Source organism: Aegilops tauschii, chromosome 4 (assembly GCF_002575655.3).
Source record: "Aegilops tauschii subsp. strangulata cultivar AL8/78 chromosome 4, Aet v6.0, whole genome shotgun sequence".
NCBI lineage: Eukaryota > Viridiplantae > Streptophyta > Magnoliopsida > Poales > Poaceae > Aegilops > Aegilops tauschii.
Genome location: NC_053038.3, coordinates 524,142,090 through 524,160,525, shown reverse-complemented (window position 1 = coordinate 524,160,525; position 18,436 = coordinate 524,142,090). Strand labels below are relative to the sequence as shown.

The 18,436-nt window shown below is 44.4% G+C and overlaps 1 protein-coding gene and 2 pseudogenes across 2 annotated transcripts; 2 read left to right on the top strand and 1 right to left on the bottom strand.

Annotated features, from left to right (window-relative positions):
- Window positions 1-4,405: 4,405 nt before the first annotated feature.
- On the top strand, window positions 4,406-6,983 carry LOC109787573 (uncharacterized). Of its 2 annotated transcripts, none has more exons than XM_040387740.3 (2): window positions 4,406-5,782; window positions 6,687-6,983. In XM_040387740.3, the coding sequence occupies exon 1, from the start codon at window positions 4,443-4,445 to the stop codon at window positions 5,730-5,732; it is 1,290 nt and encodes a 429-aa protein (XP_040243674.1). In that variant the 5' UTR covers window positions 4,406-4,442; the 3' UTR covers window positions 5,733-5,782; window positions 6,687-6,983. The 2 variants fall into 2 exon arrangements, with proteins under 2 accessions (XP_040243674.1, XP_020201704.1); XM_020346115.4 differs by having other exon boundaries at window positions 6,684-6,983.
- Window positions 6,984-8,767: 1,784 nt separating this feature from the next.
- On the top strand, window positions 8,768-11,319 carry LOC109787594 (uncharacterized; annotated as a pseudogene).
- Window positions 11,320-15,563: 4,244 nt separating this feature from the next.
- On the bottom strand, window positions 15,564-17,913 carry LOC109787572 (uncharacterized; annotated as a pseudogene).
- Between the last annotated feature and the right edge of the window lie 523 nt (window positions 17,914-18,436).

Sequence of the window (18,436 nt, the reverse complement as noted above, 5' to 3'; positions counted from 1 at the left end):
TTACACACCATGAAGACAAGCTCGAATTGCTGGTGGCTTGGATCGTCTCAACAACACCCAACCAAGAACCAACCGACCAGGCTCCCTCTGCAAGGAGGGCATACCAAATCATCTCCTTTTTTATCAACACAGATAGAATGTTCAAAACAATGCCATCGTAATCAACATGGGCAAAACATAGCAAAAAATAAGGACATGCTATTGTTCTACGCGAAACAATAAGCAACTTCAGCATCCAGTGTCTCATCATCTACCATGAAGATTGGGAACTCCGTCGTTCCAAGATATGCTTCAATATTTCAATATTTCAAGATTGGGAACTCATTGCATGTAACTTTTTTCTTGCTTGTTAGCATAAACCCAGACATTGTCACCCCACAACAGAAAACATTAAGGTTTCAAAACAAAAGAAAACATTTGAACAAAAGAAAGTTAACGTATAGCAGATCTCAACCCATCTTACATCGCAAACTGTTAACCCCAATATTTCATGATCTGAATGGGGGAATTAAGGTTGGATTTTGTCTATGATGAATCAGATTTCTGGACATTGTCAACATCAAGATTCCATCGCATGGTTTCATAACAATCAACCTATACATGGATCTCTGATTAAATTCTAGCCACTACCATGAAGCTCCCGGTCAGCAAGAGTTGTATTTTTTCTGTTTAAGCGGACACCTAGTTTTTCTAATACATGGATGTAATTCTCCCCATGTGGCTCAAACGAAGCATGATGCCCCTGGGTTCCTGAACCTTGACCCAACGCCACCCATTTATTTGTGACAATTTATGCCCAAATTTATCTCAAACAAAAGGTATGCCCAGATCTGTAACACAAGCAGCTGAACAATTAAAAAATATAAATATCATAGCCTTCTTTTTCATACGACTCATGAGATTCTATAGCAAAAAAATGATTTTACATTGTTTTTCACACACACATGAACCAGAGCTGCTAGGCGGCAATATTCCACCATTTGACAATAACTATAACGATAAAGAATGACTACCAGACCATATCCTTTACTACATAATGGAATACTAATGTGTAAACAAATGCCACTATTGCTCCTGAAGTATTCATATCATCGAGTAAGAATGGTTGCATGTTTATCACCTTTTCCAATCCAATGAAACTGATGTTATAACGCATTACACATGCTATGAAAGAAATTGATGAGAACAATATTACATTTTCTCTTACTGCAAATCAACACCAACAAATCTATAATAGGTTCATGCATAAAGCAAGTGAATTTGAAAAAGAAACCAGAACCTTATTAAGTGATCCTAATTCCATGCGAAGTTGCCTAGGAAAAATAGAAGTGGAGGATCAAGGTGGATTCCAAATAATAGTAATATAATACTCCTTCAAGGTAAAAAAATGAAATCTAGTGGGTACAAGCATTTTGAATAATAAAGAAAATTAAGATCTAACTATATACGTGCAATGCATGTTTCTAAAATTCAAAGTATGTATGAATATATGTAAATAAAAGTTTTGCTTAGGTCATAATTTTTCATACTTCACAAACATCTTATCCTGTCAAATCATTGGTGCACATCCCCATTGTGCAGGATTTTTTTGGAACTTCCTATCTCCACTTACATCATGGATAGCATACAGCAAAAGTTAATTAAAATTCAATAGACTTCTGTGAGATGACATGAGTGACGATCGGTGCAGGTTTATGGCATTGAGCATCATCTACTAACCCTTCAAAATGATGATTTTCATTTGGACCAGGTACATCTCAAGCTGCAAGCACAATAAAATCACCATGGGCTTGGAGCCCACCATCTCTCCACGTTCCTGCATGTGAAGAATTAACCAGTGCCCCAAGTCAGAACTACTGCATACCTTATTCATGTAGACCTTACTAAAAATTCAGAAAATATGCAGAGTATCCATTTTTGTTAACCTAGCTATATGCAGTCCAAGACAGAGCGTGACCATAATCCACACTACAACACATGAATATAGCTACCTTATGGGGCATATATGCCTAATCCTCATATCTTCTTGTTTGGAAAAGAGTTGACCATTTGCACATAGTATAGAATGGCGAAGATTGAACATGCTCTCGTACAATTGGGGAATGGTGTGGAGATCCATAAGCGATGGCGGCGATGCCGGCTATAGTTGTTCTGACAGGAACTAATTTGCTTACTCTTCGTTTTCAGTTAACCACATAGTACTACACTGCCATATACAAAATCAGGAGAGGAAGGTACCTTCTGTACGCCCACTGCACGGGAGAGTTTTGTGGCGGACTGTATACCTGGACGCGATAATCTTGTTTCGGAGGAGCGCCCAACTACGGCATGGAGGTCGGAGAGGGGTGAGAGCCAGACCGGCGTGATCCACACGGTGCAAACCTGATAAACAAATCGCAAAAGTCCAGCACCTGGTTTACTACAAGGAGCTCGCTGGTGTCCAGATTCAACCCGAGGTAGACTTGCCCATTATCTCGCCCTTCCGCCATCGGATCGGCGGGATGTCCCCTGCTCAGCCGCTCCCGTCGACAGGTACGGCCGTCTGCGACTGCAGGCGTTGTGGCGGCGAGGGACTCTTGGAGATGCGATCGAGCAGCCTACCGCTTGACTTGCAGAGGCAGGAGCTGATACGGACGCCGATCCCACTAAGGGGCCCGGCGGAGTGCTGGTGCGGACTTGATGAATCGACACATGAAGTCGAATAGATCATGGAGCCCGGCACCGCCGCCGGCATCAGTGGGGTCCCGTCGCATGGGTCGTGGTCTAGGCTCGGGGGTCGTGTCGACGGCGGCATGGAGGTAAGAGAGGTGAGAGCCTGCTGGCCGTGCCCTTCCTCCCCTCCCTTCCTTCTGTTCTCCCTGGAACCGCAGCAGGCCATGGAGTAGCTCAGCCGCCGCCGCCGTCCCTCCGACTCTCGCCGGAGCTGTCCGTCTTCGACCCGATCCTGCTGCCATCCGCCAGATCCACAGCAGCCCCGCCGGAGCCCACAACTTGGCCATCACCGTTCCCTCGAGATGCCGCCGCCTCCCCGTGTTGACCGCGTCGCTCACCTGCGTTCAGGGATCTTTCGATATCGGATTGTGTTTTCCTTTCCTTGGATTAGGAAACGATGTACCGGGGTCGACGCGGGGCCCGCGGAACGTTTGGTACGGCAGAGTTTTCGTCCGCCCAGGTAAATTGCTAAGCGCGTTTTTGGCTCTGGATTAGTATAATCTTAACGGTTGGATTAAATTAAGTGATTTTGATTGTGTGGTTATAATTGAGCTATGTTGTTATGTGTACGTTAGGCTGGGTACACTTAGCGATGTACATGTTTTCTTCTTTAATAAGTAGTAGAGATGGTTTACTTATGAATTTCTTTAAATACATTATTTGTTTCCTGAAAATCTATTATTTATTTCCTAAAGCAAATTGCATTAATGAGAGAAATTCACTGATTTGGTTAAGGTAGGAAAGAATCTATTATTTGTTTCCTAAAGCAAATTGCATTAATGGAAGAGATCCGTTGATTTGGCTAAGGTAGGAAAGAATCTATTATTTGTTTCCTAAAGCAAATTGCATTTATGAAAGAGATTCGTTGATTTGGCTAAGCTAGGAAAGTTAGATCCGTGATCTTTTGTCATCAGGAAAGTGTTGAAAATAAACCGTATTAAAATCCATTATTTGTTTCCTGAAAATCTATTATTTATTTCCTAAAGCAAATTGCATTAATGAGAGAAATTCACTGATTTGGTTAAGGTAGGAAAGAATCTATTATTTGTTTCCTAAAGCAAATTGCATTAATGAGAGAAATTCACTGATTTGGTTAAGGTAGGAAAGAATCTATTATTTGTTTCCTAAAGCAAATTGCATTAATGGAAGAGATCCGTTGATTTGGCTAAGGTAGGAAAGAATCTATTATTTGTTTCCTAAAGCAAATTGCATTTATGAAAGAGATTCGTTGATTTGGCTAAGCTAGGAAAGTTGGATATGTGATCTTTTGTCATTAGGAAAGTGTTGAAAATAAACCGTACCGGACTACCAACTCCTCCATTAGGTTTTTTTCGCTGGTTAATCTTGGTAGGTCTTTTTTCGTTGGTTAACCTTCGTAGGTCTATTTTTTTGGTACGTGGATGGGTGCGGGTTGGGGCCTCAGAAGGAGGTTTTTTCGGTTTCTGGTGGATAAGTCAGAGGTGGGAGTGAGGACGAAAAAAAACCGGACGAAAATGGTGGGACAAAAATAAACCCGGAACGGAGACTACCAACTGAGACATTAGGAGTAGAGACTAGGTGCACAAAAAAAAAACTCTGTCTAATTGCAAAGCATGGGCTACTTCGACTATTGCGTACATGGGCTCAAAGCATTAAGCCTACATATAATGGGCTTGGGCCATGCGTACTATACACAAGTAGCCGACCAGGCAGGAGGGGATCCAGAATCTCCATCCACCCACTCTCCAGCAATGTCCAGCGAGCCGCCGCCGCCGCCGCCGCTGCCGCCGTCGGGGGCTGCGCCAGCAGCGAAACCTCCGTCCATCCCCTCCACCACCCTCGCCACCGCTGCCCTCGCTACCGCCGCCGACGGAACCACCACCACCATATCCTCCCTCGGCCAAGACCAGCTTCTCGACATCTTCCTCCGCCTGCCCAACCTCCCGGACCTCGTCCGCGCCGCGCTCACCTGCCGCCCATGGCTCGGCGCCGTCCGCTCCTCCCCGTCCTTCCGCCGCCTCTTCCGCGCCATCCACCCGGCGCCCCTCCTCGGGATCTTCCTCAAAGTGGACGACGACACCGCCCCCTCCTTCGCCCCCCTGCGCCGCTCGGATCCCGTCGTCACCGCCGCCCTCCGCCGCGGGGACTTCTTCCTCACCTCCCTCCCCCTGGACGATGCCTGGACTGTCACGGACTGCCGCGACGGTTACATCCTCCTATGGAATACTTTCTGGGCCGTGGCTGTGGTGAACCCCATGACCTGGGCTGTGGATGTCATCTCCTTCCCCGACGACGTCGCGGATGGGAGCCTTCGCGATTTCGCCTTCCTTGGTTTCCACCTGCTGACTTCCGAGGAGAACCCCCGGTCGTTCCGCGTGGTCTGCCTCTGCGCCGACGTGTCTAGGGTTCGTGTCGCCGTCTTCTCGTCCGAGACCTCGGATTGGGCCGTCCACCCCTGGGTGGAGATCGGTGGCGAAAACAGCCTCAAGTACGGTGCAGGCACGCTGGTGGATGGTTCAGTTTACTGGCCTTTCTATGGCGAAGGACGCATTATCAGGATCAACACAGCCACCATGGATGTCTCCTCTCTGGATCTACCCTCACACACAACTATTGATTACTGGCAAGACGATTTCATGGTTGGGGATACCAAGGATGGAGAACTCTGCATTGCCCATGCATCCGATGATTTTCTCCTCCATGTTTGGATCCGTAGTGTGGGTAGTGATGGAATTGGGATTTGGGCGCGGCAGAACATAGTCTCTTGCAGTGCAGAAATTGATCGGGTCGCTCGGGGCTTGGAGGGCCAAGTCAGGGTTGTGCAAGTGAGGTCTGGATGTGTCTACTTCTCCATGACACGCATGACCCTTGCTGGCACACAGCGCACCTGGTTCTTCTACCTTTCATTGGAGACCATGGAGATCGAGTTACTAATCCATGGCACATTTGATGACTGTGCCTTTCCGTATCATATGGCCTGGCCTCCTTGTTTGATTGGTGATGATGGGAGCACTGGACATGAAGTTGAAGCTTCTTGCTGAAGTCTGCACTTGTTTGCCATACGAGGAAATGAATGAATGGGATTTTTCGGGTATGAGTTTACCACTATTAATTACTTTGCTGATGATGCAAAATAATATCTGGTTGACATTGAAAATTGGAAGATCGTGCTATTCTATCCTGATGGTTATGCCTAGAAACCTTTAGATGATTTCAAACTATTGGTACAATTCTGCTAGAAGATGTTGCATTTGCTGCTAGGCCCCATTGACCAATTTGTTCCTACTGTTTGTGTTTGTGTTCTCTCATTTATTGAGAGAAAAGCACAGCACTGCTAGCTCTGGAAAGTAATTATAATAATCTTTGAATATAATTAACTTCAGATATGCATCTGTGACTCTGACAAGAATCCCTTTATGCATATTACTTTTTTTGTACATCACAATCCCTTCATCTTTGAGGATGCAAATTTTCTTGTTTTCCATTTTTCTTCCACTGCACAATCTCTTAATTTTTGAGGATATGTTTTTCAACCTTTGCTGTTCTTTGTTGTGCGCACAGAAAATAAGAAATTGGCTTTTAAGTGCTCACCTATTTGCTTCTTCTTCTTCTTATGGATATGTTCCCGACCTAATTTTTATGGTGGCTTACTTGTGACTTGTTATACTTGTATTTCAGTTCACATTGTTAGCCAGTTGGTCCCTTACTTGACTTGATATCGCAGAGTTCTGAAAGTAGTTATTGTTTGTTGCATTCTTTCTGCATCTCGGTGCTACTGTTTTGTGTTTTGTTCTACATTTACTGCAATTTACGTTCAGATTTTTTAAATGCAAGTGCCAACCACGTTCAGTTTCTTCCAGTATAGAGATCACCTCATTGCAAGAAAGCTGTTATGTTTCTTAGCAGAGTAGAATTGCACAAGTTACATCTTGAAGCAGTGCACCGAGTAGGAACTCACACAAGATTAACACACTCCTTTTGTGATGCAACAGCAGCAGGGAGATTTGCGATTTTGCGAGAGAGGAGGGGAATCTGCGGGCGGCAAGTCGTCGTTGTGCTTGGCATCGAATGCATTATTTCTATTGGCAGCTCATGAGGAAAGTTGGGAATCAACTGCATTTGTTGTGATCGATTTGTACAAAGGATACTTGATTTTGCAATGTATTGCCTCGAGTAGTGGCCAGTGCTCAGAATATGATACCGTGAGTCTGCCTATCATTTCAGAACATTCAGCAACTGAACCTTTTATCTCTTCTCCGGTTATTTAATCGAGTTCAAGTTTCAGTATGTTATATTCAAGTAGCACAACATTATATGGCAAAGATTTCAGAATGGGTGCAGACGGGTTCAGGGGAGTAGTAGTGATTTCACTCGCAGAGATTTGAATTTACGGGAAATCTCACCTATGCATCTTGTGATAGACAGGAAATCTCAGGGAGTGTATATTATAAGGTGATACGGGAGCTGCTCCCGTGCTTCTCTGCCATTGGATCGTGGTTCAGGGCAGGCTACTTGTCCCACAAGATTAACACTAGCTGTAACCACAAATCCGCCATACTTTCATCCTTAGCTTGTTCCTGGGGAAAATCCTGTCAGTCTACTGCCGTCTTCCTCCTCCCGTACCTGTCAACCTGCCCTCTGGCATACGCCGAGCAGCCATCCACTGTCACCCATGGGCGGCGTTATCGGCACACTGCCTCCGCCCCTTCTTCTTCAGCGCCGGCGACCACCTCGCACCACCACAACCTCTAGCTTGTTCCTGGCTTGGCGACACGCGACCCTTGCAAAATACCCCATTGGCATTTTCAGGAAACCACGTCATGTCATAACAAAAAGTTGATGGTTTCAAATTCAATGAAATCAGGGGGTTTTGCCGTTTCATCATCGATTTTTTTGGGGAACATTTTATATGTTGCTTCACCTTTGCGTGGAAGATGAAGACATACCTGTGTTATCTGTCTTTGTCTGTGTGAATGTATGATCACACACATAACTTAGCATATGTGTGGAGTGGACTGTGATGGGCTCCAAATTGTAAAATTATGAACTTCATATTTGACAAGTACGATGCCAATATTATCATATTATAGTATTATTGAGTACGTTTGGTCTATCGTCTATGGGTACATATGTACCCTATATGGATTTTTTTTTTAGTAATTCAACAAAAAGTCAAAAATTTCTGAAAATATTTTTGAAATAAACTTGATCTTCCATTGTACTCGTGAGAAAAGTTCCACAAAAAGAATATTCCTCTTTGACTTCTTTTCAAAAAAGACATTTTTTTGTTCAAAATAGCGTGAATAGTGACCTATAATAGCAAATAAATTTTGTTTTTTTTGCTGTGAAGTCAACATTGTTTTTTTTTGTGAAAATTTATATATTAGTGCGCAAGTAAGTCAAGTTTATTCTAAAAGTAGTTCTTAAATATTTCGACTTTTTGATTTTTTTTCCATATAGGGTGTATATACAACCAGGAACCAAAGTGTATTTGTCGTACCTATATCAGCTTCATATCACTTGCCCTGTGTACTTTGCATTCTATCACTCACAAAACAGCATTCCAAAGCATCATAGAGGTTGTAAGTGTACCGATTTTGTAGCCACATTTGCTTGCTCACTTTTTGGGACATTATGTTCGATTATATTCAGCCCATAAAGTTTCATCTCTCACCGCAAAAATTGTTGTTGAGAAGACCTCCTGCTGTTTTTTGTAGAAATCTCCCACTGTTATATACTCCCACTATCCCCAAATAGATGACGTATAAATAAATTGAGTACAAAAAGTCAATGCCTTTTAAGTTTGACCAAATAGATATACTCCTATAAAAAATATGAAGGTAAACAATATCAAATGAATATCAATATATCCATTGTCAGATATATTTTCATAATTTCCACAAAAAATGATGAATTAAATTTTTTTGAGGCAAATGTATTTTCATAATTAATTTGGACTATGGCGTACATGGGCTCAAAGCATTAATAAGCCTATAATGGGCTTGGGCCATATGTAGAGAGAACTAACCCACCGTGATCTAGGATCTCCATCCACTCCACTGTCGAGTCTCCAGCAATGGGTCGCCAACTGCCGGCGGCGGCGAAACCTCCGTCGATCCCCTCCGCGGCCACCGCCACCGCTACCTACGCTACCGTCGCCGACGGAACCACCACCATATCCTCGCTCGGCCAAGACCAGCTCCTCGAGATCTTCCTCCGCTTGGCCAACCTGCTGGCGCTCGTCCGCGCCGCGCTCACCTGCCGCTCCTGGCTCGGCGCCGTCCGCTCCTCCCGGCCCTTCCGCCGCCTCTTCCGCGCCCTCCACCCGGCGCCACTCCTCGGGCTGTTCCTCGAAGTCGACGAAGATGCCGGCCCCTCCTTCGCCCCCCTGCGCCGCACAGATCCCGACGTCGCCGCCGCCCTCCGCCACGGCGACTTCTTCCTCACCTCCCTCCCCGCGTACACGGGCTGGGGCATCGTGGACTGCCGCGACGGTTACATCCTCCTGTGGAACTGGAACATGATGTCCGTCGCCGCCGTGAACCCCATGACCTGGGCCGTGGACATCATCCCGTTGCCTGAGCCCGAGGATGCCAGGGAAGGGTGTCTCCGTGGTTTCCCCTGGCTTGGTTCACGTCTGCTGTCTTGTGAGGAGAACCCCTGGTCGTTCCGGGTGGTCTGCGTCTGCGCCGACGTGTCTAGGGTCCGGGCTGCCGTCTTCTCGTCGGAGACATGGGATTGGGCCATCCACCCGTGGGTTGAAATCGGCGGTGACGACAGCCTCAAGTACAATGCTGGCATGCTGGTCCATGGTTCCGTTTACTGGCCTTTCCATGGCGAACACCGCATGATAAGGATCAACACAGCCACCACCATGGAGGTCACCAATGTGGATCTACCCTCGCAGGTGGATGTGGAGAGGTGCAATTACAAGGCTGGGGAGACTAAGGATGGTCAGCTATGCATTGTCCATGCATCTCATGATGACTTCCTTCCTGCTCCATGTTTGGATCCGTGGTGTGGATGGTGATGGGATTGGGATTTGGGTGCCGCTGAACATACATACTCTCTTTGAGTGAAGAAATTGGTCGGGTCACTCGGGGCTGGCTGGGCCACCTTAGGGTTGTGCAACTTAGGTGTGGATATGTCTACTTGTCCATGAAATGCATTACCCCTGTTGGCATACTCCGCTGCTGGTTCTTATCCCTTTCATTGGAGACCATGAAGATTGAGTCACTGATCCACGGGACATTTGGTTTTTTTTTTTTTTGAGGGGTACGGGACATTTGGTGACTGTGCCTATCCGTACGTTATGGCCTGGCCTCCTTGTTTGATTGGTGATGATGGGGGCACTGGGCATGAAGTTGAAGGTTCTCGCTGAAATCTGCAGTTGTTCGTCATAATTAAGAGGAAATTAATGCAAATTTGCAGGTATGAGCTTAATTAGCATTATAAATTACTTACTTTGTTGACGCAAAATTATATCTACTTAGTTGGCATTGAAAACTGGAAGACCGTGCCTTTGTATCTTAATAAGTAATGGTTATGCTCAAAGATAGAAACCTTTAGATGACTGATAACCGTTGGTACAGTTCTCGAGCTAATGAATTCTATTGAAGATTGGATTTTCATCTGCTGCAAACTTTCTATATATGGAATACTGCTAGCTATGTTTTGTTTGCTGTCAGGCCCCATTGGTTAATTTGTTTCTACCGTTTCTGTTTTGTGTTTATCATTTTTATAGAGAAGAAAAAACACAGGACAGCTAGTTCTGGAAAGTAATCGTAATAAACTCTGAGTGAAATCAACTTTCAGATATGCATCTGTGATTCTAACAAGAATCCCTTGATGCACTTCTTGTTCTCTTTGGCGCGCAATCTCTTCATCTTTTAGGCTGCAGATTCTCTTGTCTTTCAACCTTTGTTGTTCTTTGTTGCGCACAGCTAATAATGTACATAAGCTTTTAAGTGCTTAATTATTTTTTAGTATGCTCCCGACCTAATTTCTATATTACATGCAATTTATGTTCAGTTTTTGGAAAGTTGTCGTATAAGATCACCTTGTTGCAAGAAAGCTGATTTTGAAAGTGTCAACTGTCAACTATGCTCAGTTTCTTCGGAGTATAGGACCACCTTAATCTTGTGTCTTAATGTTTAATCTTGTGCAAATTCTACCCTTTGGTGCAAGAAAGTTGGTGCGTTTCTTAGTTATTTTTTTTTGGAAGAGCAGACTTCCACAAGTTACACACTGAAGCATTCCACCAAAGGGTAGAATTTGCACAAGATTAAGACGCTGATTTGATGTAGACTAACACGCTGCTTTTGTGACGCAACAGCAGCAGGGGAGATTTGCGTTTTTGGCGAAGAGAAGGAGAACCTGTGGGCGGACCGGTAACTGCAAAATCGTGTGCTCGGCGTCGAATGCATTTATGTTGACTGATCATGTAAACTTGGGAACCAGACCAGATGCATTTGATTTGATCGGTTTGTAGAAAGTATGTATTGCCAGATTCTCAGGTAGTGAGTGGTGAATGCTTAGAATGATGTAGTGAGTATGCTGCTTTGTCAATTGCCATGAACCGTGTAATCTGCTGTCGTTTCAGATTCAGTGATATGGTGAGTTGAAGCTTCTGGATGTTGTATTCAAACACAACAATTTGATGGCGAAGGTTTCAGAGTGGGCATAGACGGGTTCAGGGGAGTAGTGATTTCACTCGCAGAGATTTATTTCCGGGAACACTCACCTATGGGTCCAGATAGGTGGAGAGCGCATCCCTTTCGTAGCTTGTTTTATGGAAGTTTAAATTTCCTTCTGCTGCATACTTTTTGTGGAATACTGATACGTTGCATCGGCTGCTAGGGCTTGTTAACCAATTTGTGCCGTTCATTTCTTGAGAGAAACCAGGGCTCCTAGTTCCTACTTTTTTGTGCCTGGAAAATTTAGTATAATAACCTTTGATAAATTGAATCGTTGGACACGCATGTGTGCTTCTAACAAGAAATCCCTTTATGCATACTACCTTTTACTAGCAAGATCTGCTAATTGTTTGATAACAACTTGCTTGTGGCTTGTTATGCATGTTTTTTTTTTGGTGGCTTAGTTGTGACTTGCTATAAGTTGCATTTTTGTTCGCAATATTAATTAAGCAGTTGATGCCTTGGGGAATACTAGTACTAGATATGAAAGAATCTTGGAAGTAGTTGCAATAAAATATGAGTAAAATGGAATTTCTAAATATGTGTCTGCTTCTAAACAGGAATCCTCTAGTACACAATACTATTTACTAGGAATACTTCTGAATTGTCATTTTTTTATTGCACTAGCTTGAGCATGAGCTTCTTGAAGTTTGGTTGTTTCTGCTGCATATGCCCAGTTAACAGCATGATTTAGCTTGTACTGAGTGCTTAACTAAAAAAATAAAATCATATTTGGTGGCTTATTGGTGACTTCTTATACTCGTATTCAGTTCTTGATATTTAGGCAGTTAGTGCCTTAATGGACTAGAAACCTAATACTAGGGAACTGACTGTTCATTTTTCTGCATCTCTATGCTTATCTTCAGGAATAAAACCTAATATTAGGCAGTTGGTGCTGATGAAATATATCTGGTATTATGAAACTTATTGTTCATTCTTCCATGTCTCTATGGTCATGTTGATATCTTTAGGAATGGAATCCGTGTCCTGTGATTGATGTATTTACAATAATTGGTTTTGTTTTGCCTGTGTATTCCCTCAAGTAGTTTTGAGTTATATTGATTATTGTACTGCTTTGCGTAATTGTATAATCTACCACTCTTTAACACGATAGGATTAGTTGTTCATTCTGTTCAAATACTACAACAGTAGGACATGGTATCCCATTTAACTCATAGGCTCATAGCACATGGGCAAGTTTGTTTGGTTGGTGCCTATGGACGCCAGGCAAAGCCGAGAACAATAAAATTAAAATTTCTTCCTTTTCGGAGGGATTGCAGCTCTTCTTAATCGTCTATTCGGCACAAGCAAAAGCCTTTTTCTTGTGCCGATTCTTCTTGTATCAAAATAAGAATCCTTTTTCTTCCTAATTCGTCAAAGATTACTATTTCTTCTTTATTCGGGTCCGTCTCTTGGACCTCTTTTTCTTTTGCTTAGGTTTAGCCGAGGTAGTGGACAAACAGAGGGGAAGAAAATATGGTGGGGGACAAATTTCTTGTGATTAAACAGAATTGCCTGGCTTGTTTAATTAAGTTCAACTTCAAACTTAAAGAAATTTTGCAAAAAAAGTAAACTCTTCCACATAAATGGTGTGGCCACCAAAAACATGCGCACTCTCGGACGATCAATCGGTCGAACACCTTGACAGGTTGGTGGGTGTACTACAGTGGTATAGTAACACAATGACTCGCACCACATTAGTTGGTCTTGGTCTTGGCCCAATAGAGTCCAAGCGAACAAACACCTTGTCTTCTAGGGGTGCGAAACCAACCCAGTTCAGGCCCTGACACCCGGAGCTCCTCGTTAGCATCTGATGATACACGACAGCAGTTCTGAAGGGAGCGCCGCTCTTGGCCCTGACGACCATCGAGGCATTTTTTTCGTGATAGAGCACGGGGCTGCTAGCTATAGCAGCAAGAAGCAGCGCCGGCGCCTGAACTTGCAAAGGGAAGGGTCTGTCTAAACTCTTGTACTCTTTTGATGCAATGCTTCAAAATGTATGATGACCCAGAGTGTATGCTTTCAGAAAGACCGACTTTCCAGAATGTGAATTAATGCCAATGATATGAAATATTAGTAGTATGACGATCGATATGATTGATATGCTCGAACCATGCCCTTATCACGAGGTCGGTCACAGAGATATCAGCACCCGTACTTGTCCGATTCAACAGTTCATGTCTTACGTCGCTACCAACCTTGGTTATTATCTCCTTTCATGGTGTTTTGGACAGTTAGAAGCACTTGTCCTTGATTGAGTATTGTAACTGACCTCAAATTTGGATCATATATCATATTCAAGGATTATCTCAGATTACATCCATGATTAGGCATTGCAATGACGGAAAATGTTTGGCAAACAAGTTACAACAAGTCATTCAACTTACCGCAGGCTGATTCTCTTCCCAAAAAGCAAGAAAAACGAAAAAGGTCTCTTGCAGCAAGGGCCGAGGATACATGCAGGATTCACGGTGCACCAACTACGTACATCCAAAATTATTAATCGGGCACCAACTACTTAACATGTTGAGTTGAAATTACAAGTCATCGCTAAGCTACCACGAAAGTTTCATGAGGAACATATCCCAAATAGTTAAGCACTTACTACCTCCGTACCAAAATACAACACGTTTTTGTAGGCTAAACTAGCCTAGAAAATGTTTGATATTTTGATACGGAGGGAGTAGAAGCCAATTTTTATGTCATTAGACGTGCATGCAACAAAGAATAACTAAGAGCATGATTGGTTTGATGCAAAAAAATTGGCATGCCAAGATTTGGCAGATGCCAAATATTGGCTAGTGCTTGGTTGCTTACCATGTTTACTTGCCAACCTCACAAGAAGTTATCGATTTTTGGCAACTTTTGGTATTGCCAATTGTTGGCTTGCCAAGTATTGGCAATACCAAATGTTGGCATCAAACCAATTATCCTCTAAGTAAGACATCTTTAAAAATGAATAGATTGTGTAACCGAAGACAAGAAAAATCCAATCAACAATCCACACATCACATTAACACATATTGATGTTTGAATGAATTTTCCATTTTATTAAAATTTGAAACTACTTTTTCATGGAAAATGAGTAAGAACTAGCTGTACTGAACTACTGATATAAGTTTACCCAAATACATGGCAAACCAAATTACATACAGTGGACACAAATTTTTCGAGACGTTATGATTTACCATAGTATTCCCGTGTGACGTCGGATCAAAGAGCCGCGGCAGAGCACACATACATTGGACTAGTATTCCTGCATCTTGTGTGGTTGGCATTTTTCACATTCTGAAAATGTTTGCAGCTCAGTTAATTAGCTAGCCGCCCAGAGTAGAGTCGGTCTTTCTGAAAGCAGCTTCAGACTGCACGCTCTGGGTCGGCATCAAAAGAGTACACACGACCCTTTTGCAGGCACTGCCTCTTGCTGCTCTGGCGCTATCGTGTAGAAGTGCCGCCTTTTTGACCGGTTGCTTGCAAGACGAAGCAACAGCGTCCTGGCAAGTTTGGGACAGACACTGGACTGGACTGGAGCATTAGAATTTCTCAAGGCTTCTTTTCTGCACTGGAACTGCCTAATATCGCAAACTGAATACAAGTATAGCAAGTCGCCACAAAAGCGAGGTGCATACTTCTTATTTTCTGTTTTTCAGCAGAATCAGGAAACCAAAACCATTTCTATTTTTTTACAGCTGGTAACAACTAACAAGCCACCTACCAAAGATTCATAGGTGCTGGAATTTCCATTCAAATTCACATCTCTGCCAGTGAAATCACTACTCCCCTGAACCCATCTGTGCCCATCCTTAGTTCTTTGCCGCAAGATGGTGTATCTGAATGCAGCATGCTGAAGGCTGAACGCAGTTGTTAAATAATCGAAAAGGAGAAAAATGGTCAGTTGTTGAATGTTCTGGCATGACACTAGATTACCCACTTCATCGCAATTGGCAAAGCAGCAGCCTCACTACATCATTCTGAGCATTGACCACAATCTAGGCAGGCAATACACTCTTTCTACAAATCCATCATCAAAAGCCTATGATTCCCAACATTACATGAGCAGTGAACAGAAATGCATTTCTATGCAGTTGCACGCTCACCCATCTGCAGGTTCCCCTGCTCTTCGCCAAAAAACGCCAATCTCGCCTGCTACTATTTTTGCATCACAAAAGCACCGTGTTAGTCTCTGTAAATTCTACCCTTTGGTGCAATGTTTCAGTATGCAACTTGCGCAATTCTACTCTTCTAAACAAAATTAAAAACACAACAGCTTTCTTGCAAATAAGGTGATCTTATACTCCAAAGAAACTGAACATAGTTGACGCTTGACATTTTTTTATGACTGAACATAAACTGGTTGCAGGTAACATAGAGCAAAACAGTAGCACCAATAAACAGCAGATGAAGAAATAATGCAACAAACGGTAACTACTTTCAAAACTCTCCGATATCTAGTCAAGGGACCAACTGGCTAACATTGTGAACTGAAATACAAGTATAACAAGTCGCAACTGAGCCACCACAAAAGTAAGGTGGGAACATATTCAGAAGAAAAATAACAGATAAGCATATTACTAGTTGTGCGCACAATAAAGAACAAACATGGCTGAAAAAAGATCCTCCAAACTTAAGAGATTATGCAGTGAAAAAAACAAAAAGTAATTCGTATACAGGGGCTCTTGTTAGAATCACTGGTGCATATCAAAATTTCATTTTTCGAACTTTATGCACATCTGAAAGTTCAGAATATTATAATTACTTTCCAGAACTAGCAGTCCTGTTTTTCTCCAAATAAAGGACAAACACAAACTGTAGAAACAAATTAGTCCTAGCTGCAAATGTAACATAGCAGTATCCCACAGAAAGTTTGCAGCAGACGAAAATCTGATCTTCCATCAAATTCACTAACTGCAGAACCCGAACCAATAATTTTAAAGCATCTAAAGCTTTCTAATGTGATTAACCATTACTTAAGATACAAAGGAATGATATTCCAGTTTTCAATGCCAATTAGATATTATTTTGCATCAACAAAGTAAATAATAAAGATTAACCCATACCCATAAATTTCCGCCTATGATAAACAACTGCATGCTTCAGTGAGAACCTTCAGCTTCATGTCCGATGCTCCCGTCATCACCAACCAAACAAGGAGGCCAAGCCATAATATACGGACAGGCACCGCCATCAAAGCATCCCTCAACCAGTAACTCAAGCTCCATCGTCTCCACTGAAAGGGAGAAGAACCAGCAGCGGAATGTGCCAACAGGTGTCATGCATGTTGTGGACAAGTACACGCATCCAGACCTAACCTGCACGACTTCGAGGTCGCCCTCCAGGTCCATAGTGATCCTATCAATTTCACTCAGACCGATTGTCTTCTGCGGCACCCAAATCTCAATCCCATCACTATCCACACCACGGGTCCAAACATGAAGAGCGAAATCATCAGATGCATAGACAATGCAGAGTTGGGCATCCTTGGTCTCCCCAGCCATGAAATTGCACCCCTCCACCGTCACCTGCGAGGGTAGATCCACAGATGTGATATCCATGGTCGCTGTGTCGATCCTTATCATGCGTCCTTCGCCATGGAAAGGCCAGTAAACAGAACCATCCACCATTGTGCCAGAACCGAACTTTAGGTTCTTGCGTCCATCGATTTCCACCCACGGATGGACGACCCAATCCCACGTCTCGGACGAGAAGACGGCGAGACGAACCCTTAGCTTATCCCCGCAGACACAGACGACGCCGAAGGACGAGGGCTTCTCATCGGAGCACAGCAGGTGGAAACCAAGGAAGGCGAAATTGCGACGTTTCCCAGCCTTGACATTGCCGGGCAACGGGATGATGTCCACGGCCCAGGTCATGGGGTTCACGACAGCGACAGAAGGCTTGTCCACGGACGGCCTATCGAGCTTGTTCCATAGGAGGATGTAACCGTGGCGGCAGTCCATGACACCCCAGGTCGTTAAAGTGCCGGCCTTCGCTGGGAGGGAAGTGAGGAAGAAGTGGCCGCGGCGGAGGGCGGCGGTGACCTCCGGATCTGAGCGGCGGAGGGGGACGAAGGAGGGGGTGGCAGCGCCGTCGATGTTGAGGAACAGCCCGAGGAGGGGCGGTGGGTGGAGGGCGCGGAAGAGGCGGCGGAAGGGCCGGGAGGAGCGGACGGCGCCGAGCCAGGAGCGGCAGGTGAGCGCGGCGCGGACGAGGGCCGGCAGGTTGGGCAGGCGGAGGAAGATCTCGAGAAGCTGGTCTTGGCATATGGTGGTGGCGGTGGCGACCGCAGAGGTGGTTGGTGGTGCGGTGGTGGTGATGGTTGTGGTTGTGATGGTGGTGGTGCCATCGGCGGCGGAGGTGGTTTGGTCGTCGTGGTGGTGGTGGTTGTGATGGCAGTGGTGCCACCGGCGGCGGAGGCGGTTTGGGTTGTGCTGGTGGTTCCGTCGGCGGCGGTAGTGGTGGTGGTGGTCATGGTCGTGGACGGGATCGACGGTGGCACGGCCGGCGCCGCCAGCAGCCCACTGCCCATTGCTGCAGTGATGGAGATTCTGGAACCCTGGCTACTTGGTTGTTGGTTCTGCTGCATAGTTGACGCATGGCCCAAGTCCATGAGACGCTTCATGCTTTCAGCCCATGTACGCAAGTGGTCTAAATTATGTCATGCCGTGGAAAGCCCATCAAGTTTTTTAACTTTGGTAGGGATATGTGAGGAAAAGGTCTCTCATGCTGCGAGATTAGGACTCTGTTCGGCAATCCACCAACTCCCGGAATCTATGGAGCAAGGAAAATGAAGCTCCATCAATTTGAACTGCAGCTCCGGGAGCGGAGTTGTGGAGCGGCGCGACACTGAACATGGCCTAACTCTTGTTAATTCCGTCTTTGTTTCTATTCCGATGTACTACATGACAAATCTTCTGTTGTCCAAAAAACTGATTGGCAAATTAGATGCTATTATAAGAAACTTTTGGTGGAAAGGCATTAGAGATGAACCCACTTCAAAAACTTTGTGCCTAAGAGCTTGGAAGGATATTTGCACTCCCAAAAGGGATGGT